At 50.8% G+C, this 26528-nt stretch overlaps 1 protein-coding gene across 7 annotated transcripts in view; it reads right to left on the minus strand.

Moving 5' to 3' along the window:
- The window catches only part of EMID1 (EMI domain containing 1), a 52505-nt gene that overhangs the window by 22753 nt on the left and 3224 nt on the right, over positions 1 to 26528 (minus strand). For all 7 annotated transcript variants that reach the window (XM_053588823.1, XM_053588824.1, XM_053588826.1 and 4 more), the window contains exons 2-13: positions 21909 to 22022; positions 21366 to 21469; positions 13739 to 13822; positions 12301 to 12362; positions 10637 to 10757; positions 10281 to 10331; positions 10107 to 10196; positions 9477 to 9623; positions 8412 to 8501; positions 8225 to 8277; positions 7728 to 7790; positions 7568 to 7612 (exon numbers count right to left, since the gene is read on the minus strand). In XM_053588823.1, coding sequence (XP_053444798.1) covers positions 7568 to 7612; positions 7728 to 7790; positions 8225 to 8277; positions 8412 to 8501; positions 9477 to 9623; positions 10107 to 10196; positions 10281 to 10331; positions 10637 to 10757; positions 12301 to 12362; positions 13739 to 13822; positions 21366 to 21469; positions 21909 to 22022 — 1024 coding nt within the window. The remainder of the gene's footprint in view (positions 1 to 7567; positions 7613 to 7727; positions 7791 to 8224; positions 8278 to 8411; positions 8502 to 9476; positions 9624 to 10106; positions 10197 to 10280; positions 10332 to 10636; positions 10758 to 12300; positions 12363 to 13738; positions 13823 to 21365; positions 21470 to 21908; positions 22023 to 26528) is intronic.

Raw genomic sequence — 26528 nt, forward strand, 5'->3', positions numbered from 1 at the left:
AACCTGCCAGCCCTGGTGTATGTGGCCGGTGCCCTCATCATTGAGCTACAAGTGCCGAGCCCAAAAGACTTTTTTTGAACTACATGAAAATACAATTTATCAATATTTGTGGGATGCAGCAAAAAAAGTGAATAGAGGGAAATTTAAACATTTAATGCATACATTATAAAGAAAAGAGATCTAAAATCAATAATCTAAGCTTTCACTTCAGGAAAAGAGAAATTATATCCAAAGTAAGAAAAATAAAAGACATAATAAAAATTGAAACAGAAATCAATGAAACTGAAAATAGGAAGTCAACAGAGAAAAATCAACAAAACCAAAAACTAGCTTTTTTTTTGTGGTTTTTGTCCAGGGCTAGGTTTGAACCTGCCACCTCCGGCATATGGGACCGGCACCCTACTCCTTGAGCCACAGGGGCTGCCCCAAAAACTAGCTTTTATAAAATATCAATCAGGGCTTGGTGCCTGTGACTCAAGCGGCTAAGGCGCAGGCCACATACACCTGAGCTGGCGGGTTCAAATCCAGCCTGGGCCCGCCAAACAACAATGATGGCTGTAACCAAAAAATAGCCAGGCATTGTGGCGGGTGCCTGTAGTCCCAGCTACTTGGGAGGCGGAGGCAGGAGAATTGCTTGAGGCCAGGAGTTGGAGGTTGCTGTGAGCTGCGATGCCATAGCACTCTACCCAGGGCGACAGCTTGAGGCTCTGTCTCAAAAAAAAAAAAAAAAGAATCAGGGCTGGGTGAGGTGGCTCATGCCTGTAATCTTAGCACTCTGGGAGGCCAAGGCAGATGGACTGCCTAAATTCACGGGTTCGAGACCAGCCTGAGCCAGAACGAGACCTCGTCTCTAAAAATAGCTGGAGGTTGTGGCGGGTGCCTATAGTCTCAGCCACTCGTGAGGCTGTGGCCAGGGAGTCACTTGGGCCCAAGAGTTTGAGGCTGCTGTTAGCTATGACACCACAGCACTCTACTAAGGGCAACAAAGTGAGACTCTGTCTCAAAAAAAAAAAAAAAAAAATCCCAATTAAATTGACCAGTTTGTAGCCAGGCTAATTAAGAAAAAAGAGAAAAGACACAAATTACCAATGTCAGAAAAGAAAAGGATCATCACTAGAAAGCCCATGGACATTAAAAGGATAATGAAAAAAATATTATGAACATTACAATTACAAAGATGTGGGAACAATCCAAGTACCCTTCAACACATGAATGGATTAATAAACTGTTTTATACCATGGCCATAAAAAATGATGGAAATCAGCTCGGCTCAAGCGGCTAAGGTGCCAGCCACATACACCTGAGCTGGTAGGTTCAAATCCAGCCCGGGCCCGCCAAACAATGACGGCTGCAACCACAAAAAAAAAAATAGCTGGGCATTGTGGCAGGCGCCTGTAGTCCCAGCTACTTGGGAGGCTGAGGCAGGAAAATCACTTGAGCCCAGGAGTTGGAGGTTTCTGAGAGCTGTGATGCCACAGCTCTCTATCCAGGGTGACAGCTTGAGGCTCTGTCCAAAAAGAAAAAAAAGATGGGGCGGTGCCTGTGGCTCAAGAAGTAGGGCGCCGGTCCCATATGCCGGAGGTGGCGGGTTCAAACCCAGCCCCGGCCAAAAACCACAAAAAAAAAAAAAAAAAAAAAGGAAAAAAAGATGGAAATCCTGTATCCTTTGTTATAACTTAGATGGATTTGGAGATCACAAGAATGGAAAAACAAACATTGCACATACTCAATGCTAATTTGAAACTTGCAGATTAATGACAACGTGCTCATACGAGAAAAGGAGCGGTGGGGGAGGATGGTAGGTTCCTCCCCAATGGGAACAATGCGCAGGTGTATGGCACACTTCTGGGTGAAGTACACAATTACAACTTGGACTTTACTTACAAATACAAACAATATAACCTAATTGTATGTATCCGCATATTAATCTGAAATAAAAATATTTAATACTGGGTGGCGCCTGTGGCTCAGTTGGTAAGGCGCCAGCCCCATATACCGAGGGTGGCGGGTTCAAACCTGGCCCCGGCTGAACTGCAACCAAAAAACAGCTGGGCATTGTGGCGGGCGCCTGTAGTCCCAGCTACTCGGGAGGCTGAGGCAAGAGAATCGCTTAAGCCCAGGAGTTGGAGGTTGCTGTGAGCTGTGTGATGCCATGGCACTCTACCGAGGGCCATAAAGTGAGACTCTGTCTCTGCTAAAAAAAAAAAAATATTTAATACTAAAAAAAAAGAAAAGAAAGATACCATTTGCCAAGACTTCCACAAGAAGGAAAAGATAATCTGAACAGTCATATCTAGTAAAGAAATTGAATTGATAATAACTTTTCAAAACAGAAAATACCAGGCCCAGATGGGTTCATTACTGAATTCTATCATTTAAGGAAGAAATTATATCAGTGGTTCTCAACCTGTGGGTCGCGACCCACAGGAACTGTATTAAAGGGTTGCGGCATTAGGAAGGTTGAGAACCACTGAATTATACCAATTCTCTAAAATCTCTTTCAGAAGATAGAAGGAATACTTCTTAACTCATATGATGGCCAGCATTATCCTAATACCAAAATCAGACAAAGACATTACAAAAAAAGAAAACTACAGACCAGTATCTCTCATGAACATAGATGCAAAAATCCTCAACAAAATATTACCAACATTACAATTTTATAGCGTTATACAATTATAATTCTATAAAAAGGATTACATAACACAAGCAGAATTTATCCCAACTATGCAAGGCTGGTTCAGTATTCAAAAATCAATGAATGTAATCTATCACATCAGCAAACTAAAGCAGAAAAATCATATTTTTCACAGGAATAGACACAGAAAAAGCATATGACAAAATCCAACACTCATTCCCGATAAAACCTCTCATCAAACTAGAAATAGAGGGAATTTCTTCACCTTAATAAAGAACATCTACAAAGAGCCTTCCACTAATATCATGCTTAATTGTGAGAAACTCAAAACTAACCTCCTAAGATCAGGAATAAGGCAAGGCTGTCCCTTTTTACCACTGCTTTTCAACATTACACTGGAAGTCCCAGCTATATAGTTAAGACAAGAAAAGGAAATAAAAAATATATGGATTAGGAAGAAAAATATAAAACTGTCTATTTGAAGATGACATCATTGTCTATATAGAAAATCCAAAAGAATCAATAAAAAAATTCCTGTTGTGCCTGTAATCTCAGCTACTTGGGAGGCTGAGGCAAGAGGATCACTTGTGCCCAAGAGTTTGAGGTTGCTGTGAGCTATGGCGCCATGGCACTCTACCAAGGGCAACAAAGTGAGACTCTGTCTCAAAAATAAATAAATAAATAAATTCCTGGCTGGGTGCCCATCGCTCAGTGGTTAGGGCACCAGCCACAAACACCAGGGCTGGCTGGTTCAAACATGGCCTGGGCCTGCTAAACAACGACAACCACCACCACCACCACCACCACAACAAGAAAAATACCTGGACGTTATGGCAGGTGCCTGTAGTCCCAGCTACTTGGGAGGCTATGGCAAGAGAATCACTTAAGCCCGAGAGTTTAAGGTTGCTGTGAGCTGTGATATCACTACACTCTATGGAGGGCGACATAGTGAGACTCTGTCTCAAAAAAAAAAGAAAAAAAAATTCCTGTAATTAATGAGCAAAAATATCCAGCTTGCAGGATATAAGGTTAACATACAAAAGTCAAATGCTTTCCTATGTGCCAACAAACAAGTCAAATTTGAAATTAAATTAATTACCACCCCCCAAATGAAATACTTTGGTCTAATTCTAATAAAATACATATAAGATCCATATGAAGAAAATGACAAAACTCTGATGAAAGATATCAAAGAGGAACTAAATAAATGGACAGATAATCCATATTCACAGATAGATAGACTCAATATTGTCAAGATGTCAGTTCTTCCTAAGTTAATCTATAGATTCAATGAAATCCCAATCAAAATCCCAGCAAGTTATTTTGTGATATATTAAATTGATCCTAAAGGGTTTTTTAAACTTGTTTGTTTTGTTTTTTGGTTCTTTTTCAGATAGGTCTCACTCTGTTGCCTGGGCTAGAATACAATGGTATTGCAGCTCACTGTAACCTCAAATTCCTGGGCTCAAGTGATCCTCCTACAATAGCTTCTCAAGTACCTAGGACTATAGGCAAGTGCTACCATGCCTGGCTAATTTTCTTTTTTGGGGGGGGGAGGGGGACAGAGTTTCACTTTGTCACCCTTAGTAGAGTGCCATGGTGTCATAGCTCAGACCAAACTCAAACTCTTGGGCTCAAGCAGTCCTCTTGCCTCAGCCTCCCAAGTAGCTTGAACTATAGGTGCCTGCCACAGTGCCTGGCTATTTTCAGAGATGGGATCTTACTCTGGCTCAGGCTGGTCTTGAACTCCTGAGCTCAAGCTTGGCCTCCTAGAATATTAAGACTAAAGGCATGAGGCAACATGCCAGGCCTTGCCTGGCTAATTTTTTAATTTTTTTTGAGACAGAGCCTCAAGGTGTTACCCTAGGTAGAATGCAGTGGAATCACACCTCATAGCAACCTCCAACTCCTGGGCTCAAGCGAGTCTCCTGCCTCAGCCTCCCAAGTAGCTTGGACCACAGGCACCCACCACAACGCTTGGCTATTTTTTGGTTGTAGCCGTCGTTGTTTGGCGGGCCCGGGCTGGATTTGAACCCGCCAGCTCAGGTGTATGTGGCCGGCACCTTAGCCATTTGAGCCACAGGCACCAAGCCATAATTTTTAAATTTTTTTATAGAGATGGAGGTCTTGCTGTATTTCTCTGGCTAGTCTCAAATTTCTGCCCTAATGTAATCCTCCCTCTTAGTTCTCCCAAAATGATTCTAAAGTTTATATGGAGAAGCAAAAGACCCAGAATAGCCAACTCAGTATTGAAGGAGAAGAACAAAGTTGGAGGACTAACACTGCCTGACTTTAAGACTTACTATGGTAATCAGGACGGTGTGGTATTGGTGAAATAACACAAAGACTGATCAATGGGACAGAATAGAGAGCCTAGAAATAGACCTAGAAATAAATCTTTGACTAAGGAGCAAAGGCAATGCAATAGAACAAAGATAGCCTTTTCCTCTGACTCTAGAAACAAACCTTACTTACACTTCCACAAAAATTAACTCCAAATGGATCATAGACCTAACTGTAAATGCAAATCTATAAAACTTCTGGAAAATAACATGGGAAAAATCTAAGTGATTTTTGGTATGGCAATGACTTTTCTTTTTTTGAGACAGAGCCTCAAGCTGTTGCCCCTAAAATAGACTGCCGTGGCGTCACAGCTCATAGCAACCTCCAACTCCTGGGCTTAAGCAATTCTCTTGCCTCAGCCTCCCAAGTAGCTGGGACTACAGGCGCCCGCCACAAGCCCGGCCATTTTTGGTTGTCGTTCTCATTGCTGTTTGGCAGGCCCGGGCTGGATTCAATACCACCAGCTCTGGTGTATGTGGCTGGTGCCTTAGCTGCTTGAGCTACAGGTGCTGAGCCATGGCAATGACTTTTTTTAATTTTTTTTTTATTGTTGGGGATTCATTGAGGGTACAATAAGCCAGGTTACACTGATTGCAATTGTTGGGTAAAGTCCCTCTTGCATTCATGTCTTGCCCCCATAAAGTGTGACACACACCAAGGCCCCCCCCCCCATGGCAATGACTTTTTAAGATACAATACCAAAGGCATAATAAATGAAACTTCTGTTCTGCACAAGACAGTGCCAAAAGAATGAGAAGGTTAAGTCACAGACTGGGAGAAAATACTTGCAAAAGACATATCTCATAAAGGACCGTTGTCCAAAATGTATAGATAACTCTTAAAACTCAACAATAAGAAAATAAACAACTTAATGAAAACTCCTGAACAGACACCTCACCAAAGAAATATGAATAGGGATGAAAAATAAGCAAGAGAAAAGATGTTCAACATCATACATCCTTAGGGAATTGCAAATTAAAACAACAATGAAGCCCGGGGTGGCTCTTGCCTGTAATCTCTGCACTCTGGGAGGCTGAGGCAGGTAGACTGCTTGAGCACAGGAGTTTGAGACCAGTCTAAGAAAGAGTGAGACCCTCCATCTTTACTAAAAAATGGAAAAAAAAAAAAAAAAAGACCATAGCTGAAAAGTTGTTAGTGGAGATAAAATGGAATCACAAAAAATAGGCTACAAAAAGGCAAGAAAAGAAGGAGAAAAACAACAGGCAGAGTAAAGAGAATGAAAATAGCAAGATGGCAGACTTATATGGAATCACTTCGACAATTGTACATATCATTAAATGTAAATTAACCAAACATACTATTTAAGAAAAGCAGGACCAAGTTATATGCTGCTTACAAGTCATGACACACTTTATATGTAAGGACACAGATAGGCTGAAAGAAAAAGGATTGAAAAAGATATACACAGGCGGTGCCTGTGGCTCAAGGAGTAGGGCTCCAGCCCCATATACCAGGGGTGGCAGGTTCAAGCCCGGCCCAGCCAAAACTGCAAAAAAAAAAGAAAAGAAAAGAAAAAGATATATACCATGAAAACACCAAGCTTAAGAATCCTGATGTGGGGCGGCGCCTGTGGCTCAGTTGGTGGGGCGCTGGCCCCATATACAGAGGGTGGCGGGTTCAAACCCGGCCCTGGCTTAACTGCAACCAAAAAATAGCTGGGTGTTGTGGCGGGTGCCTGTAGTCCCAGCTACTCGGGAGGCTGAGGCAAGAGAATCGCTTAAGCCCAGGAGTTGGAGGTTGCTGTGAGCTGTGTGATGCCACGGCACTCTACCGAGGGCTATAAAGTGAGACTCTGTCTCTATAAAAAAAAAAAAAAGAATCCTGATGTGGCTACTTTAACAACAAACAAAGTTAGAATTAAAGATGAGTACTACCAGAGATAAAGATATTAATTTATTAATTTTGTTTTTTGTTTCTTTTTTGTTTTTAAGAGATAGGGTTTCACTATGTTACCCAGGCTGGAGTGCAGGGGCATGATAATAGCTCTCTATAACCATAAAATCCTGGGTTCAAGCAAAAAGATATTAATTTCATAAGTGAAATGACCAAGAAGACATTAAAGTCCTAAATGTGTGTGTACCTAATAACAAAGATTCAAAATACATAAAGCAGGGGTGGCACCTGTGGCTCAAAGAGTAGGGCACCAGCCCCGTATGCCAGAGGTAGTGGGTTCAAACCCAGCCCTGGCAGACAAAACATAACAAAACAAAAAACCCCCCAAAATACATAAAGCAAAAATTGACCAAATTAAAGGGAGAAATGGAAAAACCTACAATGGGAGTTGGAGAGAAAGAACGTGAAAGAGAGAAATACAGAGTCAAACAGACAGACACACAAAGGGAAAGAGAGAAAGAAAAACAGCTACAGAAATGCAGAAAGCCAGAGTGAGGGAGATGGCAGCAGCCTGATCCTAAGAGAAACAATGAGTCCCAGAGACAGGGAGCTACGGAGAGGAGATGGAGCAGCCATGGACCAGACAGGGTGGGTTAGGGGTTGTGGTCACAGGGGATAGAGCCAGAGCAGGAGTCTGGGCTGGTGGGATCCTGCTGGGACAGCATCACTTACCCGCAGCCCTTCAGAGCCTTGGGGACCAGGTTCCCCACGCAGTCCCTATGTAGGAAGGAGAGGTGTGGTGTCAGCTATTCAGGGCTCTGACCTGGGACACCCCCCCGCCCAGCCCCAGGACTCCCCAGAATCCCCAACACAGGGCTGCCTGGGTACTCACTCTCTCTCCCTTCTCTCCTGGGTGGCCAGAGAGTCCTTTGGGTCCAATGGGGCCTGGGGGTCCCTGGGCAACAGGATAGGGCTTTAGACTTGTGTTGGGTGAGATGAAGCGTGCAGGGGCTTGGAGGCAGAGATTGGGAAGGGGGCCCCAGCCTGGCCCAGGCCTCTGGGTTCTTCACCATATACCCAAAGCCTGGTACACACTGGGCAGTTCAGGCAGCTCAGTGTTAAGACCCTGGAGTCAGATAAGTCAGATAGCCCCACTCCAACCCACACATGTTGCCATGTGTTGGCTGCAGCCCCAGGGCAAGAATCTCCACTTTTCTTGGCCTTAGGTGATAATAATACTTGCATCTGCTTATGTGAACTGAATGATAAGATTATGGAAAGTAATTTATACATTAAATACTCAGTAAATACTTATAGAATGAACGAATGAAAAATGAATGAATGAAAGGATGAATAAATGGATGTAGGATCACTTGGAGAACAACTCACCATGTGTCCAGGACTCCCAGGGACACCTGCAGGGCCAGGAGGTCCAGGGGGACCTGGAATAAGACAGAATGTCCTCAGGGCTGGAACAGAGTACAGTGTGAGGAAGTCCCCCATCAGCTTCCTCCTGAGAGCCACAGCCCTCCCTCTGCCATCTACCAACTCTACCCCAGGCCTGGACTCAACTTACCCATGGGGCCTGGAGGCCCTGGGGGCCCCGTGGGTCCCTGGGGCCAGTGGCTTCTGGTCTCAGTGAAGGTGTTGGACAGTAATGGGTCCCCTGGGAGAGGAAAGACGGTGAGTGAGCAAAGCTGGACGTCATGGTCAGTCAATCTCATTGTGCCACCCCTGCTAAGATAGCTCTGATTGCCCTACAGGGCAGCTTGGGGCCACTGGGCATGTGTTCCTAGGGTAGGAAGTGGGGACAGTGTTGGCCATGCGAAACCAGGAAGTAAGTAAACCTGGGTTCTAACCCCGCTGCAGTCTAGCCGGTGATTCCCAGCAAGACTCCACTTTGCTGTGACTGCATTGTTGCCTGTCAGATGGGAATGATAACAAAAGCTACCATTTATTGACCACCTACATGTGCATGGTGTTGTCACAGTGCTCTGGGAGGCTTGCCTCCGTACAGATGAGGAGCTGAGGCTTGGAGAAGGGGAATGAATAGTGAGATGGAATGGGAGAATGAATGAATGTTGGGGCATGCACCAAGGATAGGATAGAGATGAGGTTGAACCTGGTGCTCCATGCTCTGCCCCAGGTGCAGGTCAGGCTGGGCTGCCAAAGGGAAGAGGCCAAGGACACAAGTCAAGACCCAGCCCAGAGGAGGGCCCCTGAACCCTCTGAGCAGAGGGCAGGCCTGCAGCCTTGGGAGCTCAGGGCTCTTTTCCTGCTGCAGGGCCTTGGGCCTCCCACTGTTCTGAGGGCTGGATTCCGGCCAGCTCCAAGGCTTATCGAAGGCCTGATGCCAGGTGGCTCTGATCACAGGCTTTAGAGTCTGTCTGGGTTTGAAGCCATTCCCCCCTGCCCTGGAGGTGGGACCCTGGCAGTGACCTCCCCTCTCTGGCCTATCTCCCCCTATCTGTGAACATAGGAGGACAACCTCACTTATAGGAGGGCTGGCTGATATGTGGCCTACTAGGGGCAAGCCTGCCACACAGAAGGCACCTAGCAGATTGTAACGGGCACTGTGGGGATGGTTACTCCACCTTCACCCCACCCCCATCTCAATCTGCCAGGACACCAGGGAACTCACCATGCTGAGAGATCTGGGTATGGGTTGGCCCCATGGGGGCTGGGGGGCCAGGGGGCCCAGGAGGCCCTGGTGGGCCTGGAGGTCCCTTCTCTCCAGGGGTACCCATGGCTCCAGCCTGGCCAGGGCTCCCTGGAGGGCCCTGTGGACCTGCAATGGAATCACAGAGGTTCCTATGGTGGTCTCGAGGAGGCAGGACAAGGCAGCAGGCATCAGTGTGCTCTACAGTCTGCAGGTTGAGTACAGCACCCATCTTCTATCCCATCCAGCTGGGTCTGAGCTTCCTTCTATGGGGCTGTCATACCTTCAGCATCCCGCATAGGAACCCTGGTCCATCTGAGGTACTTACTGCCATTTCCCCTCTGCTGAGCCCCTCCTACCAGTCTCGGTGCTCAGGAGGGGAGGGACATGTTTGATCCTACCCTAGTGCCCAGCTCAGAGTCTGCTGAGTCCAGGTACTCAGGGAACATGGGCTGAGTAAATCCAAAAGAGGGTTTCAGGGAGCCCCAGTGTGAGAAGGACACTCCCTGGAGGGGTGTGGAGGCAGGTGGTTGTAGTGGCCCAGGCCTGGGTCCGCCCAGTGAGGGGAAAATGGCCAGGGGAGTTGGAGGGGGGCAGTATGTGGGCACTCACCTGGTGGGCCTCTCATTCCTGCTGGGCCCTGGCTGCCGGTGTCTCCCTTGGGGCCAGTGGGCCCAGGCAGCCCCTGAGCACTGACTTGGTCTGGGGAGCAAAGTGCAACAGGTCAGCAACTCCAGACTTGCTCCTGACCCCCACCCTGACCCTGGCCCTGCAGCCAGCACCTACCATCTCGAGCGAGCAGTGGGATCCTCACACTCTCTCTGGCTCCTGGCAGTCCTGGGGTTGTAGGGGTAGGCAGGGGTCAGTGTCCCCACTGGCTTGGGGCCAGAGAGTTATCCAGAGCGCCCACCTGCAGCTCCACTCTGCTGCTTGACCTGCTTGTCTTCCCAGGCCCCAGCATGCAGGAGTCCCTGCAGACCCTCCTCTCAAGCCCACGGGACAGATGGGAAACTGAGGCCTACTGGGGGTTGAGCTGGGAGTCAGCAGCAGGGTGGGAACCAGAATCTCACCTCTCAGCCCCCCAAGTCCCAGTGCAGTGCTCAATCCCACATGCGAGTGTGCTCCCCACCTGACTCACTCACCTTGGAGGCCTCGATCTCCAGGGCTGCCCTGGGCGGCTGGGGAACCCCAGAGCAGGGCAGGGTCCTCAGGGGTCACTGGGGTCGGGGACATTGCCCGCTCCATGACAGTCAGTATGGCTACCTTGGAGGAAAAGGGAGACGGGCATGGGATGGTACCTTGGTCTCACCAGGGACAGGTCAGTCAAGGGAGGCCCTGGTGTGGGAGGCAGGAGGCCCAGAGCCAGCAGAACCCAGCTTGGAGTAGGCGCCAGGGCTTACAGGGGCGCAGAACGTTACCAGAAGTGATTGTGCTTCTAAAAGTGTCCAATTCATAACGCTCATTGTAGAAAAGTCCTTAAACATCATCACCACCACGCAAGTTGAGCTCTGTGATCGTCACGCTGGGCCAGGCAGTTTTTTTACCATGCTTATCTACATAAATAATATGATGCTTCTCTCAGGTTAAAGCACCACAGGGTTATGGCTGGGAGGATTTTCACTGAATTTGGAGAGAAGTTTGAGAGACTCTGACCGGAAATAAAGGCCCAGAGTTATACACAAAATCCATTTCTGGGCCCAAAGTAAGGAAGGTTCTAGAAAGTTGGTGATATTCCCTCAGCCAGGGTTGGGGGGTTGTCAGCCAAGGTAAAACTCTCAGGTAGACCCAGGGCTGAGCTGCCTCTCAGATGGGCTTCTCCTGGAAGGGAACACAGGGAATGCGGGTTCTAGCACGTGCTGTTTGGAAGCTTGGCCACATCAAAGCCACCTTTTTATGTTAGAAAATGGAGGTATTTTAAAGGGCTGCATAGTAATCCACAGAGCAGATTCCCCATAACTATGCAACCACCCCTTCTACTACCTAGTTTTCAAATTTCTCTACCAATAATTAACAGTGGTAAACATTTTGGCATCTGATCATCTCCTTAAGATAAAGTCCCAGAGGGGGGAATGATGGAGCAAAGGAGATACACACTTTACACATGTCTATGTTTAGAAAATCTGGAAGAAAGATGTCTCAATGTTGACAGTGGCTCTCCTTGGGGGTGCTGCCTGTGAGCAATTATAATGAGTGGTTTTTCTAGTTGTTTTTTTCACATTACTGAGTTTTTCATGTTTCTAAATTCAGAAAGTCTTCTCTCACTCTCTCATTTTGTTGTTGTTGAGACACGATCCTGCTCTGTTGCCCAGGCTGGAGTGCAGCGACATTTTCATAGCTCACTGTAACTTCAAACTCCCAGGCTCAAGCCATTCTCTCGCCTCAGCCTCCCAAGTAGCTGTGACTACAGGCACTCACCACCATGTGTGGCTAATTTTTAATTTTTTGGTAGAGATTGGGGTCTCACTATGTTGCACAGGCTGGTCTTGAACCCCTGGCCTCAAGTGATCTTCCCACCTCAGCTTCCCAAAGTACTGGGATTAGAGGTTTAAACCACAATGCCTAGCCTACATATACAGTCTTAACTGTGAGTAGGTGCTAGTATCACCTCCACTTTACAGATAGGAAAACTGAGGAGCACTGGAGGAGAGGCCAGGGTATGCCTGACAGGGGGTATGCCTGCTGAGTCAGCTCAGGGCTGCACTATAGGATTGCTGAGGGGGCAGATACCAGGCATGTGGTGCAAAGAAATGGGTAGAAAGGCCCTAGCTTAGTCTGGGTAGGGGGCAAGAGGGAACTGCTCACCCACCTTGGCCTCCAGCACCTTCAGCCGCTCAGTCAGCTCTGACACTTTGCTGCAGTTGAGACAACCTGCAGGAGTTGGGGGAGAGGTTGGGGCTGCGGCCAGGTCCCCCCTCAGAGCCCTTTGGCTCTTAGGGGAGGGATGGATAGAGGGACAGGTCACCTGATGACTCTAACCCATGAGGGAACCCAAGGTGGGGAAGGAGCTTCAGAATCACTGCAGGTCCAGGGTGAATCAGACCTTGTAGGATTCCTTTCATGCCAGGGCCTCCAGAGTAGACCCATTTCTCTCAGAGCAGGAGCAGGGCCCTGACTCCTGGCAGCCTCTGCGTCAAAAATGACCCTTTCCCAGAAGGCAGGCCAAGAAATTCTATTTCTTCCTCCCTGGGCGGGGCTAGGCTTTGCCAGCTTTGGGGACCAACACAACATGGTCTGGACTGGGCTGGCCTCAGGGGTGCCATCCTGTGATCCCCCCTGACTACATCTGGCTCTCCCGCCTCCTCAGCTGGGAGACCTGTGAGTCACTCATAACAGCCCTGGGTATTTATGGCCAGTGCTGAACCTGCTGGTCCTTCCAGCCCTCAGTGGCACCTGAGGGGGGTGTCACCCCCATGCACACCTGAGGATGCCCAGCTCAGGGCAGGGATGAGTAGGTGCCTAAGAAGCACAACACCCTGAGACAGTCCCAGTGCTGCCCCCTCCTGGCAACAGGGCCTTGGGCAGGACAGGCCACTTCTCTGACTCTCAGTTTCCTCATCTTTAAAACACAGACAGTTAAAAATAAAATAAAAAATAAATAAATAAAATGCAGACAGTGAGGCCTGGCTGGTGGTGAGGTATGGATCTCTGTGAGGTTTTTTTTTGAGATAGAGCCTCAAGCTGTCGCCCTGGGTAGAGTGCTGTTGCATCACAGCTCATAGCAACCTACAACTTCTGGGCTTAAGCGATTCTCTTGCCTCAGCCTCCCAAGTAGCTGGGACTATAGGAGCACTCCACAATGCCCAGCATTTTTTAGTTGTAGTTGTGGGTGGGCCTCGGCTGGACTCAAACCCGCTAGCTCTGGTGTATGTGGCTGGCCCCTTAGCCATTTGAACTATAGGCGCCAAGCCTCTCTATGAGGTTTAAAAGAGCTGATGACATGCCTGGCACATTACAGACACTCAGAAAAACTTTGTTTGAATAAAAAGAGGAAATGGGGAACCTGTGTCTTCAGGAGTCCAGTAGCCATCAGTTTTGAGGTGCCTGGGCCCACGCTGGGTTCCCCTCTGGGCCCTTTCTCTGGCCCTGGAAGGTCTGTCCAGCCTGGGGATGTGGTAAGGGTGGGATACTCTCCTTGACCCTCCACTGTTAGACCCAGATGGCTTTCAGCACAGTTATCACATTGCCCTGGGCCCCTACAGCCCTCTCCCAGAGTAGGGGATCCCCCAAAGCCACTCCAGGACTACCTGAGAAGGCTGTGGGCCGAAGTGCCATCCTCCGCATGGTGCTGCCTGGCCACCCAGGCTCCACGAGGCCAGAGGAGCCTGCAACTGAGGGATGGAGAGGGTGAGAGCCTCGTCAGGCCAACCTGCCACCATGGTAGCCTTAGCAGGGACCCCTCCTCCCCTCAGTGCAGAGAGAGAAAGAGGCCCAGAGAGGTAGGGCAATTTATCTGGGTCACACAGCATGAACTGGTCTGAGCTGGGGTAAGGCTGGCCACTGGATGGGGCTGGTCAGAGGGGCTGGTGATGAAGCTGGAGGCTTCCCCAGTGACCCCAGCCAGTTGCCTGGCTTCACAGTTTACAGAGCTCACAGACATTGACCCGTGTGACTTGTCCTCTCTTAACCTATTTTCCCATCTGGGAAATGGGATAGTAAAGGCTCCGTACCTCCTGGGCTGGTGGGGGCCCTGAGGATGGTCTTGTGCGCAAAGAACCCACTGTGCACTCTCAGGACCTGGCACAGTCAGTACTCAACACATGACAGCTGTGAACAGTGCTGTCCATGCTCTCCCTGTCTCGTCTGGTAGGAGCAGACTGAAGTGGATCCAGCCCTGATTTTAAATGAAAACCAGAGGGAGGCTGGCTGTCTGAGAGGGCAGGGGAGCCTATTTCAGGAGCCCACCCTTGTATAAGGACCAGCTGCCCTGGCTGGACCGGCTCTGGTTTTCTCCACAACTGGAGGGATGGGCTGGCCAAGCCAGGGGCAGGAGCACAGCTGGAGGGCCTGAGAAGTCACCCCCAGGGCTTGCCTTTTAAGGCCTCAGAGTATCATGTGGGGGGAGAAAAGACCCAAATAAGGCACAGGCCTGGCAGCTCAGAGCTGGGCTGTGGGTTGATGCAGGGAGCAGGAGGCGCCAGGAACCCAAACCAGACAGGCCCCTCTGGCCAGCCCCCAGTGGGAGGCTGCCAGGCCCTCCTCCGGGTCCCACTATGGGGCTTTCCCTCATGCTGAGCCTGCATCCCCAAAGGGCTGTGACTTGCCTGGGCTCGGGGGCAGGCCTCACCCAGGATGGAGGAAGATGGGTTGCTAGTTTAGGACTGGGACAGGCCCTGTGGCTCTCAGGGCAGGGGTTGTCACTGTGAACTAGGCTTACACTAAATGCTTCACACAGCCTGGCACAATCCTACCAAGTTGATAAAAATAACAACAGCTAATTCTCGCTTAGCATTTACTAACAGCAGAATGGGCCTGGCACATTGTAAGCACTTTACATATATAGTCTTTTGTTTTTTGAGACAGTCTTAGTATGTCACCCTTGGTAGAGTGCCGTGGCATAACAGCTCACAGCAACCTCAAACTCCTAGGCTTAAGCGATTTAATTCTCTTGCCTTAGCCTCCCAAGTAGCTGGGACGACAGACGCCCGGCTATTTTTTGGTTGTAGTTGTCATTGTTATTTGGTAGGGCTGGGTTCGAACCTGCCAGCTCTGGTGTATGTGGCTGGCGCCCTAACCTCTGAGCTACAGGCACTGAGCCCACATATATAGTCTTAACTATGAGTGGGTGCCAGGTCACCTCCACTTACAGACAGGGAACTGAGGCCTGGGGTAGTTCACTGTCCCCATGCTCAGAAAATTGGATAAATGTGTAAGACTCATCCCCATTTTTCCCCTTGGAAGAAAGTGAGGCAGAGAAGTACAGTGACAGTTGTCTCCAGGAAGATCTCAGGCCTGGACCTGAACCTGATAAGTCTGACTGCAGGGCTAGATGTCTTTTTTGTGGGGGCGGCGGGGGGCACCTAGCAGGGAGGCCCAGTGTCCTGTAGAAGTACTGGTGCCTGAGAAGAACGGTCTCACCAAGGCCTCTTTATCCTCTTTGTTCCCATGTAGAGATATAACATGTCATTTTATTACTTTTTTCAGGAAATTGACCAAAAGAAACGATGTCCCTCCAACTCTGTGGAAGTTTGGGTTTTCGCTGTCAAGAAGCTTAACTTCTGGGCGGCGCCTGTGGCTCAGTTGGTACGGCGCCAGCCCCATATACCGAGGGTGGCAGGTTCAAACCCGGCCCCGGCCAAACTGCAACCAAAAAATAGCCGGGCATTGTGGCAGGTGCCTGTAGTCCCAGCTACTCGGGAGGCTGAGGCAAGAGAATCGCTGAAGCCCAGGAGTTGGAGGTTGCTGTGAGCTGTGTGAGGCCACAGCACTCTACCGAGGGCAATAAAGTGAAACTCTGTCTCTACAAAAAAAAAAAGAAGCTTAACTTCTGTTGATGAATGCATGAATCATGGGCTGAAAATAAATTTCAAGCAAACAAAAGAAAAGACAGATACAAATTGTCTCGAAGATCAGCAAAATGTTCTAAAGTCACACGAGGGTGTCCCTCGTAAACTTGTGATTGGAAATTCTTTTTTAGCCTATGTTTTTGGACGTTTGTCAGGAGCCAGAGAGAATTAGAAAAACTAAGAGAAACAGTCTGACCATCAGCACAGACTTAAGGGGCTCAAAGTAATCATGAATTTACAATAAAGGAGGGGAGGGAGCTTAAAGAAATAATGAAACTGTCAAAAAGACCAGAAAATGTTGGCTTTGGGTTCTGGATTTACAAAACTTATCCCAAAACTCTCCTAAATTCTGATAAATGGGTAGAAATACTTAAGGGACATTTCGGGTTGTAAAAATGGCACACAAAATTTCAGTAAGGAAGAAGCCATGGCTTGGAGGTCTCCTGTTGGACAAAAATGTCACATCCCACCCACTGGTGTTTGGCCAAGGGCCTTCAAACAGGCCTTGGTGGGCAGAGACACATACCCCTGTCCTGGTGTGTCCTGGTGGTCCCTCCTGAAGGGCTCTTCCTGGGTCCACAAACCCCAGCTCCATTCTGGGAGCCTGACTATGGGCCACTTCCAACCATGTGGGAGGTCCTCACACATCCTACACACACATACATATCTCCACCTGGCACCTTCCCCAATCCTTATAGCTGTTGGGCCCATGTCGCCTCCTCTAGAAAGCCTTCCCAGACAGAACAGGGCACACACCAGTGTCAAAACCCCTATTGAAGCTCTTATCACGCTGTCTTGACCTTCACAGATTAGTGCTGTCTGGAGTTTCTTCCCTCTTCTCACTGCTGAGCCTGAGCTAAGAGGCTCTGTGCTCCTTGTGTTCTGCATCCCATAATACAGATGAGGATACTGAGGCCCAGAGAGGAGACACTGCCTGCTCTGTCCAATCTCTGATGGAGCCGAGATTCCAACCCTGCCCTAAACTGGGAAAGGCTGGGGAATGTCCCTGGCCTCGACTTCTGTGATTTACTCCCCCAGGAGAGGAGGTGAGAGAGGGGCTTCATGACTGACCTCCCCCCAGATCTGTGACCACACATATGGTCATAGAGATCCAGCCTCCCCAGCCCCAGCCCACGTCTCCTGCAAGGAATTTACTTTGTGAATATAAGTATTCACTGCCAGTGGCCAGAGCCAGGGGCCAGGTTCAGAGCTGAGGCCCAGAGTTATAAGAACCTGACCAAGACGCCTCTGAGATAGCTTTATCTTTGTCCAGCCTGGTCCCTTCTTCCCATGCACCTACTATATACCAGGCTCATGCCAGGCACTGGGGGCAGGAGGAGTATGATAGCAGGGTGGAGTCACCTTAAGCCACGTGGGAGCACCAAGATCACAGGCAGGCAGGACACCCACTGCCGAGGCCATGGGTGGGAAGAGGACGCTGGGGTGAGGTCAGCTGGAGGGAGGGCGGAGGGTGGGGCAGGGATACCAAGGGGCTTGCTGCCCATGCTGGGTGTGCAGGACGGGCTTGGGGGAGGTAAGGACTGCCAGGCCTCCTCGAGAGGAGTGTGAGTGGACAGTATTGGACATGGGCAGATTGGTGCAGTGTTTAGCCGTCGGGACACTGCATCTGCCAAGTAAAGCACAGGCTTGGCATTGCACCTGGCACCTGGTTAGAGCCAGGTGCGTGTGGGACGTGCCCAGCCCTGGGCGACGGGAGAGGCTCAGGGGCTGGCACCTCAAGTGTCTTCTCAGGCTACTTGGTGGTGTGACCCTGGGCAAAGTTCCCTTTTTGGTCCCCCATCGTGGAGGTCTAGGGCTGTGAGGGACCACATACAGGAAAGGGACATGTCTGCTAAGGACAAGGGACCTTATGTGGTGGAAGCTGAGGTGGCCTGGCTTCCCAGGGCCCATAAGGAGATGGGGGTGAGGGATCCCCAGCCTCTCTGCCCTTCTATCTGGGAAAGGCCAGGCCTGAGACTAGATCACCAGCCTCATGGCATCCCACTGTCTGAACATACTCTCCTGGGAGTCCTCAGACCCCTGATTCCATGGTCAGATTAACTGGGTTTGAATTCGGCTCCTCAGCTCATAAGCTGCCACCCTGGGCAAGGTATTTCCCTCAAAAGGCTTGATTTCTGCTTCTGGATGCCCTGTGCCATGACATGCTGGCACGATGCGGGTAGATACACGTTGCCATGTCCAGCGCAGAGGTAGCTTTCCTCAGCCTTGTCATTATTACTGCAGGAGGGTAGAGGGTAGGGGGATGCCACAGATCTCAGGCTAGTGCTTACCTGCTGTGTGATCTTGTGTGAGACTTACACCCTGTCTGAGCCTCCCTTTCATCATTTGGACAATGGAGCTGACGAGCAAGAGACCTGACTACAGGAACCCCACACACACACACTCCCTGAGTTAAGGTAACACAGTGGTAGATGCTGCAGCCCCTGCTCTCAGCAGGACCCACCAGCTCAGGGTACTCAGAGAGTCAGGCCCAGACCCAGAAAAGGTGATTGTTGGGTTCTGGCCAGCCTCCTGACATGACTTTGGCATTGTGCCTGCCCTCTGCCCACCCCCACCTGGCTCATGTGGTACATTCTGGCCTTGGCCCTTCCTTACCCATTGTTTCTCCAGGGTCCAATTGTTTCTGATGAGAAGGCACCAGGTGAAGGCCTTAGCCAGCCTCACCCTTCAAGGCCTGGGGGCATGGAAGCCCAGTCTGGTAAGTCCCAACACTGGTGCTGAGTGACCCCAGGCCAGTCCCTTCCCTTCACCTCTCTGAGCCTTAGTTTCCCCACCTGTAAAATGGGGCATGTTCTAGCCCCTTCCTCACAGATTGTCATGAACATCAGATGAGACCATCCTTACTCATCATCACAGAGTGAACATCCACATTCCGCAGATGAGAAAACCGAGCCTAAGATTAGGGAAGTCCTTCACAAGGGCCCACCGGCCTCATGGACATCAAGTCTGGAGACTCAAGGCCAGTTTGTTGAGCAGCTTACTGAGAAGTGGGATCTCAGAGATGGCAGGCAGGGTTGTGTCTGCTGAGTCATCACCAAATCGCCAGCACAGGGGACAGGAGGGAAGAGGAAGACATTTATGGAGCTTAAGTGTCAAGTTCTCAATCACAGGTGACTTCTAGGTAAAGCCAAGGTTCAGAGAGGTGAAGTGACTTGCCCCAAGTCACACAGCAGAGCGCAACTGATCCCAGCCTGGATTCTGGATTCAGCTCACCCCAGGGTCGTCCCATCCCTGGTGACACAGCTCTAGGCCCCAGGGTCAGGTAACAGCAATGGGCAGGCCACAAGGGCAGTCACCAGCAAGGGGAAGCAGTTGGAGAAGCCTGGCCTGAACCTGGCTGTGGAAGAAAGGGCAGGGCCTGGGATTGGCCAGAACTGTCCCCACGCCTCTCTGCCCATTCCCATGTTCCCGGCAGGGCGGTTTTCCAGAATAATCAATCAGTCATCCACTCACCCACTTCCCTTTCCTCAGCTCCAACCCTGCGGCTGGGAAGGCCCTTCCTGTCCTATTGGTCACTACATACTTTCTACCATGGGCTACCAAGCCATGTGTGAGGGCTTTGCTGCTTCATTTCATCTTGGCAACATCCCTGGGCAGCGGAGTCTATTTCCCCGCCCATTTCACAGGTGAGGATGCTGAGGCTTCCACAAACACACATGGCAGCTTTGGGCCCTTTAGTGAAGGCACCCCACCCTCCCTGAGTGGGCAGAAAAAGAATGTGCCAGGATTACAGGTCCCCACCACCAGCTCTGTGCCCTTGCACAACAACTGGCATGATGGATAGGGAGTTCCCAGCCAAAGGCCATACAGGTAGAGGTCCCCAGGCAGGGACCTAAAGGCCCCACAGAGGGAGCTGACAGACATCAAGTTTGGCCTGGCCCCAGTGCCTATCTCGCACCCTCGCCTTACCAAAAACTTGAGCCCTCAACCCTTAGCCTGGCCCCTGGACGTGTGGCCCCAGTGGCCAGACTCAAGGGCATAGGTACTGCCCCCACCTGTCTTCTGCCCTCAGCTGCTCCAAGAAGGCCCAGAGATGGGGACAGTCTACCCTTGGGAGTGGAACAGGGACAGAAAGGCCTTTGTCTGGACAGGACCTGACTAGGGGATCTGCCCCTCTCTACCTGCTTGGTAGCTGCCCCTCCTGGCTCCCTGGGGAACCCACCACCCCATGTCAGAACCCATCAGACCCCCCTCCCACCCCTATTTTGTGGTGAATTCTGCCCCCCCCCACCCCCACGCCTATATGACTCTGGGCCCTCGATCCATTTCTGTGGGCCTTGGTTGCCCCATCTGTGAACAGGACTGTTGTGGGGTCCCAGGGAGGTGAAGCATGTAAATGTCTCAGGAAATGTCTACATTTCTGTTAGCACCATCTTCCCTTGATTCAGAGGCTATGTTTTCACACATTTGTGTTTCTAGAATCAGGATATATCTTACAACTGATGTTCACATTCATGTGCTGCTTTGGGGACCCTCTTTCCTCTGAGGCACCCATGGGCTTGGCTCTCAAGTTGATTCTAGGCCAGTCTATCATCTGTGGGGCTGTGCTTGGGATCACAGCTCTTGGTGCCCAGAAATCTGCCACCTGCTTGGTTCAACTAGGCAGGAGGGTGGGAGGGGCCCCAACTGCTTTGGCAGAGAGGCAGGTGTCCTGAGAGGGCTCTGCAGGTGAGCGTGTGGTTGGGCTCCAGGGCGGCCCTGGCTGCCTCCTTGGCCCCTGACAAGTGCTGGGCCCTCAGGCACCCTGTGCTGCACACAACGAAGGTATATGGGGTGACAGGAGACCCTCTGCTGGGGACGTGCCCCACACATGGGGGCCCAGCAGAGCCCTCCCATCCCTGAGGCCCAGAGGCAGGGGGCAGAGAAAAGCACTAGGCAGACAGGGCTCAAGGCCTGACTCTGCCACGTAGGAGCTGTGTGCTCACCACCTTCTTGAGCTACAGTCTTCTCAGGCAGAGTGGGCATAACCATTCTTACCTCCCTGACCCTGAACTGACTGAAACGACTCTTTGTTACCATATGGTGTCTGTTCCACATTGTATGGAAATGTCTGGATGGGTTTTGCTCAAGTTGGAGAAAAGACTTGGGATTGTGTGACTCAATATTTAAGCTACACAGCCCATACAAAATTCTCCCAAGGGTCCCGAGGGTCTCCCAAGAGTCCCTGTGGGGTTGGGAGGACAGAGGCACCAACCGCTTCTGAGCCAGGCCCTGCGGCATGGGCTCCAGTGGGCACTGTTCTGTGCATGTGCAGCCCCTACGGATGTGGTTAAGTCCTCCCATGTACCTGCGGGGAGGCACCTGGCCTGCCATCGCAGGGCTCTGCGGGCTGGTTGGGCAGTCCTACCTTCCTCGCAGCTCACCCCTGAGTGCCCAGGGCAGCACCTCCATTCACGGGCAGTCACTGTCTTGTACATCACCTTGTATGTGGGTCTCATCACCGTCCTGTAGCTGAAAGAGTCCCCAAGTGGCCCGGTTTAGATAAGGTCTTCTATGGCCTCTCCCCCTGGCCAGGACACTCATGAGGGACAAACACAGAGCCTCCAGGATCCTTGGCCTCCAGATCGCTTTGGAGTCCCTCTCCTCCTGCATTCTTGGTTTCAGCACTTCCCCCATGCCCTGACCCCCAGCCTGGGGTATCTGATACCAGCTGGACAGGACTCCCTGCAGGCAGGGCTGGGGTCCCCTCTGAGTGAAGGCATGCAGAGTGGTGTACCCCTCCTTCAGGAAGCCCTCTAGGGTGCCCAAGAGCACAAAGGGATGATCTGAGAATGGGTCCAGGGCCAATGTTGCCTTTGCTCCAACTACCTTAGGGTAGCTGCCACCTACACTCCCTGGGCAATCCCACCCCCAGTGCTGTCAGCTCCTTCTCTGCCACAGCATCCCTTACCTGCTCCCCGGGCAGCTCATAGGCCAGGGGCAGTTCTGCAGCACTCGCTGAAGGTAGGTGCCATTCTGCACATGGCACGAGACGGTGCGGGTCACCACATACGAGCACCAATTCCTGAAACAGACCCAAAGAGTGGAAGCTCAGTGCCATGCAGAGCCCCCTGGCAGGGACTCTGGGAAGATGAGCAAGATGTGTGTTTTCTCTAAGAGCTCCAAGTGCCCAGGCAGAAAGACCCTTGAGCTCACAGAGTCCTTTGGGCCCTGGTGGGAATCTCTGTGGCTAGAGGGGAAGAGAGTAAATTTCATGGTCCTGGGTGTGGGGCACTTGGGAGGTGCTGGGGCAAGATGGGGGCAGGGCACTTCATGGGACTCTCCCTCCTCAACATCTCTTCTCTCCAACCTGATCCATCCAGGCCACCATCACTTCCAGACTCCCACCTGGATAACTGCAGTGATCTCTTCTGTCTCTCTGTCTCTCCCTAGAAGGGTGTCACAGAATGGAAAACTGGCCATATCCCTCACTTGCCCAGCCAACTCTCCAGTCCTCAGATCTGTGCCCAGACCTGCTGTGGATCCCTTACCTCTAGGACTCTGCTTCTGCTGGGCTCATGGCCTGGGGCGCCCTTCCTCTACTTTCCCAGGTGACACCTCCTTCCACCTTCAGAGCCCTGCTGTACTATGGCCTCTTCCCATCATACTGTCCCATTTCCGCTCCTACTTGAACACAGTTGATGCTTCCCAGCCCTGGGTCCCCTGGCACTTTGAACACCGTCACAGTGAGTGAAGCTGATGATTTATGCCAGCCCCCTCCACCAGCATGTGAGAGAGGCCCTGTGTCACTCTCATGTTCCCTCTGTGTGATAGTCACAATGTGCAATCAATGACCTAAGCCTGGAGGTCCGATTCCTCTAAATGCTGACAATCATATTGCACTGCACATAGTGAGCACTTACTGTATGCTAAGGATATGCCACTCTGCAATGGTGAGCCAGTAAGCACCGCTCCCCCATTTCAGAGAAGAAACTGAGGCTCATGGAGGTGAAGACAACTGCTTAAATGGAGAGCTAGTACCTGGAGAAACCAGAATTGAACCCAAGAATGTGGACGGCCCAGCCCGGCTTCAGACTCCATCCCAGAGGCTTCAGCTCCTGTCCCCTCCCCATCTCCTTGAGCTATGGTCTGGGGCTCTATGAAGGCCCCAGCCTGAGAGCCTGCTGATCCTGGGCTCAAGGCCACAGAGGAAAGTATGGCTGGGTAGAGAGCTCAGGCTGTGAAGGGTCACCTGAAACCATCCCTCCTTCCCTGGTCCCTACAAAAAACACAGTATCCATGACCCCATGCAAGACTGAGCACCACTGAGCACCTGGAATGTCCCAGCCAGCACAGGTGTCCCCACCACCCACTGCTTGCCACCTCTGCCAACCCAGCCACCCCCCCGCAGCTGCTGCCTCACCTTCCCTCCCCAGGTCACCAGTCAGCCAGGACCAGTCAACTAACTCAGTTTAGTGTCCTGGGGATTCACTCCCTTCACTCCTCTGTGTGGGAGTAGAGGGAGGAAGCAGCCCAGTCAAAGACCTAGAGGTGGGAAAGCTGGGAGGAGGGACAGTTTGGTCTGCCTATGAAGTGGCAGGAGCTCATTAAAGCCCTAGTCAGCCATCCCACACAGAGGGGACAGGTGCTTGCTAGGGCACCATCAAAAAAGCACAAAACTGGGAAAAGTCTGAACGGCTATGCAACCACCAGACACAGAAAACAAGAAGCTGTGATGAAGCCCAAGGTCTCTGCAGGCTGGGCCTAAGCACCTGTCAAACCTGGCTAAGGGGAAAAGAACAAGCACAGATCAATAAATATAGGATGACTGCATTTCTATTAAAATGAGAGTCTACTATTTATACATGCATGCACATATACAGACAAGTGTGTATAAAGTTATATAAAAAAAAATTATACTCTCTGGGCGGCGCCTGTGGCTCAAAGGAGTAGGGTGCCAGCCCCATACGCCAGAGGTGGCGGGTTCAGACCCAGCCCCGGCCAAAAACTGCAAGGAAAAGGAAAAAAAAAATTACCACTGTGGGCAGCACAGTTAGGGTTGGAACTGAGGTCTGTCCCATCCCAGAACTTGCACTGGAAATGTTCCTCCTGACAACTAAGTGAGGCTTTTTCAAGTTTAAAAAGATACATATATCAAGGCTCCCCATTCAGGTCTCTAGAGCCGTGGTTTTGAGCAGGTTAGGGTTTTATATAAGATGGGGACATAACACCCCTTGGGAAACTGATATGAACTGTGGTCCCTCTTCAGAAAAATTGTATAAAACCTGGTGTACAAGTTAAGGGGGTTCAGAGGCTCCCTGCAGCCTATGTGACACTCCCTAGCCTGGCATAGGGGCTCTATGAGTAAAGGAGGGACAGAGGGAGGAACATAGGGAGAGTAAAGTCAGAAGCTCTGGGATACAGAAATAAATAGAAATTGTTATGCTCTGGGCATAGAAATAACACTCTAGACCAGTGTGCAAATGCACACAAACGTGCACACTCAATGCATGCACACGCAAACTCAGCACATGCAAATGCACACACGGGCACGCAGGGGCAAACATGGACACACATGTGCACGTGTGCATACAATGTATGGATCCACACTGCCCATGTGTACATGCACAGATCGACATAAGCACACAGACACATACACACACACTCAGGCACACAGACAGGCCAAGTCAAACCCAGTAAAACACTTAGGCACAGAAATGACCATTCTCCCTGCACATGAGTCCACACCTGCAGATACAGCTCTGTGTGTCTTCACATGAGTGCACGGACATGCACACTCACACTACATTTATCAGCTCTCTCACATGGGCACAGGCAGGCCAAAGAAGGCCCCTTAAGGACAATCAGAGCTCCATCTCCTCCCACACTTGCATATATACCCACATGCCGACACATACACACTCACACATGCCCCTCACATGGACACAAGAAGGCTGCGGTTGTGATTTCTACGCATATCCACACCAGATGCACAGGTCTGTGTGCCCTCACTCATGTACACGCTGCACACACACAACTCTCTTACATATACACAAACAGTCAGAGCAGGCCCAGGAGAGCACTGCCGATGACCTTCCTCTCACGTCTACACAGGCTCCCACAGGGCCATCCGTGTGCTCTCACACACACCATGTGCGCGTGCACACACACACACACCCTATCTCCAGCCCCAAGATGGGGCAGGGGGAGATGGGTCTGTGACTATACACAATTGTCTGAGCTGTCCTTTTTACCAGGGGAGCTACAGAAAAACAATTATTTTTCTTCTTTCTTAATTAAAATCTCCCTCATGTGGGCTCCTGCCTGGTTCCCTGATTTCTCTCTCACAATCTGGACTTTGCTTAAATCCCCTGCTTAGGAGACACGGAGCTGGTGACCAGCTATCCAGACATTTTAGACAGGAAGGGACACTCAGTCCAAGTTGGTTCACAATCAGCTCCTCACCCTGTCCATCTGGGGTCACCAATAACCATGTCGTCCATTCTCTGCCTTAAAGACCCCATTCCCAGGGTACTCAACATAAGCCTGTGCCTCCTTTTGGGTCCCAGCCTTGCTCTGCTATCTCCCTGACCCTCCATCCACTTTCCAGAGGCATCTGGAGGCTCTTTCTAAAGCATAAACCTAATGGTGCCACTGCCCACCATGGACTCCATAGCCTACCATAGCTCCCCATCAGCCTGTAAGCCCTTCTGGCCACATCTGTCATTCCTCATACTGCTTGCCTCCCGTGTGCACCCATGCAGCTCCTCTCCCACCTCTGATCCTAGCATGCGAGGATCCCTCTACCTGGACAGCCTCCTTGCTCCAGAAAACCCCTATTTATCTCTTAGGTCTCAGCCTCCAGGCCCAGATGGGATTGGGCCTCTCCTGGGGGGCATCTGTCAGCCATTTGGAGTAGCCCTCAGCTTTATTCTCTCTTGCAGGTGCTGAGGGAGGCCATGGGGCTGGGATTACGCTCCAGGATGTTTGCTGAATGACTGAATGAGAATGGACAGTGGGCCTAGGCAGAGGAGCCAGCAGATTCCAAGAGACAGGCACTCTCTCTACTGCCCTGAGGGCTTCCCTCCCTAGGGTGTGGTCACTGATTAGCTGCCCAAGAACCAGGTGAGGCTGGCAGTGCAGCAGGTGAGAGGAGGGGGTGATAGTGGCAGCAATTCCCTCCTGCGCCAGGCGCTTCTGCCCCTTCAGCAGAAGTAGGCCCCTGGGAGAGGAGAAAACAGGCCAGACTAGCTCAGCCTGGCACCAGTCACCCTCACTAGGGCCCCCCTTCACCTACACCCACACTTTACCTCATGCCACGAGGGGCCCAGGGGACTTTGTCTCTCTAGAGGGCCCAGGGCTGTGATCCGGAACAGTGATAGGGGCTAATTGCAGGAGGCAGCCAAGCAGGACCCCAGCCAAGGCTGTTATGAAAAGGAGAGAGAAAAAGAGCTGTGTGGATGGGGGTGGGGTGATGAGAGCCAGAACCCCACACTGGGGGCGAAGCTCCAGTGCTAACTCTGCTCCTAAATCAGTAACATTGGATGAGGCCCTGATCCTTTCTGACCTCACTTTGTTTATCGGCAAATGG

The sequence above is a fragment of the Nycticebus coucang genome, chromosome 4, assembly GCF_027406575.1.
Source record: "Nycticebus coucang isolate mNycCou1 chromosome 4, mNycCou1.pri, whole genome shotgun sequence".
In the NCBI taxonomy this organism is placed as follows: domain Eukaryota; kingdom Metazoa; phylum Chordata; class Mammalia; order Primates; family Lorisidae; genus Nycticebus; species Nycticebus coucang.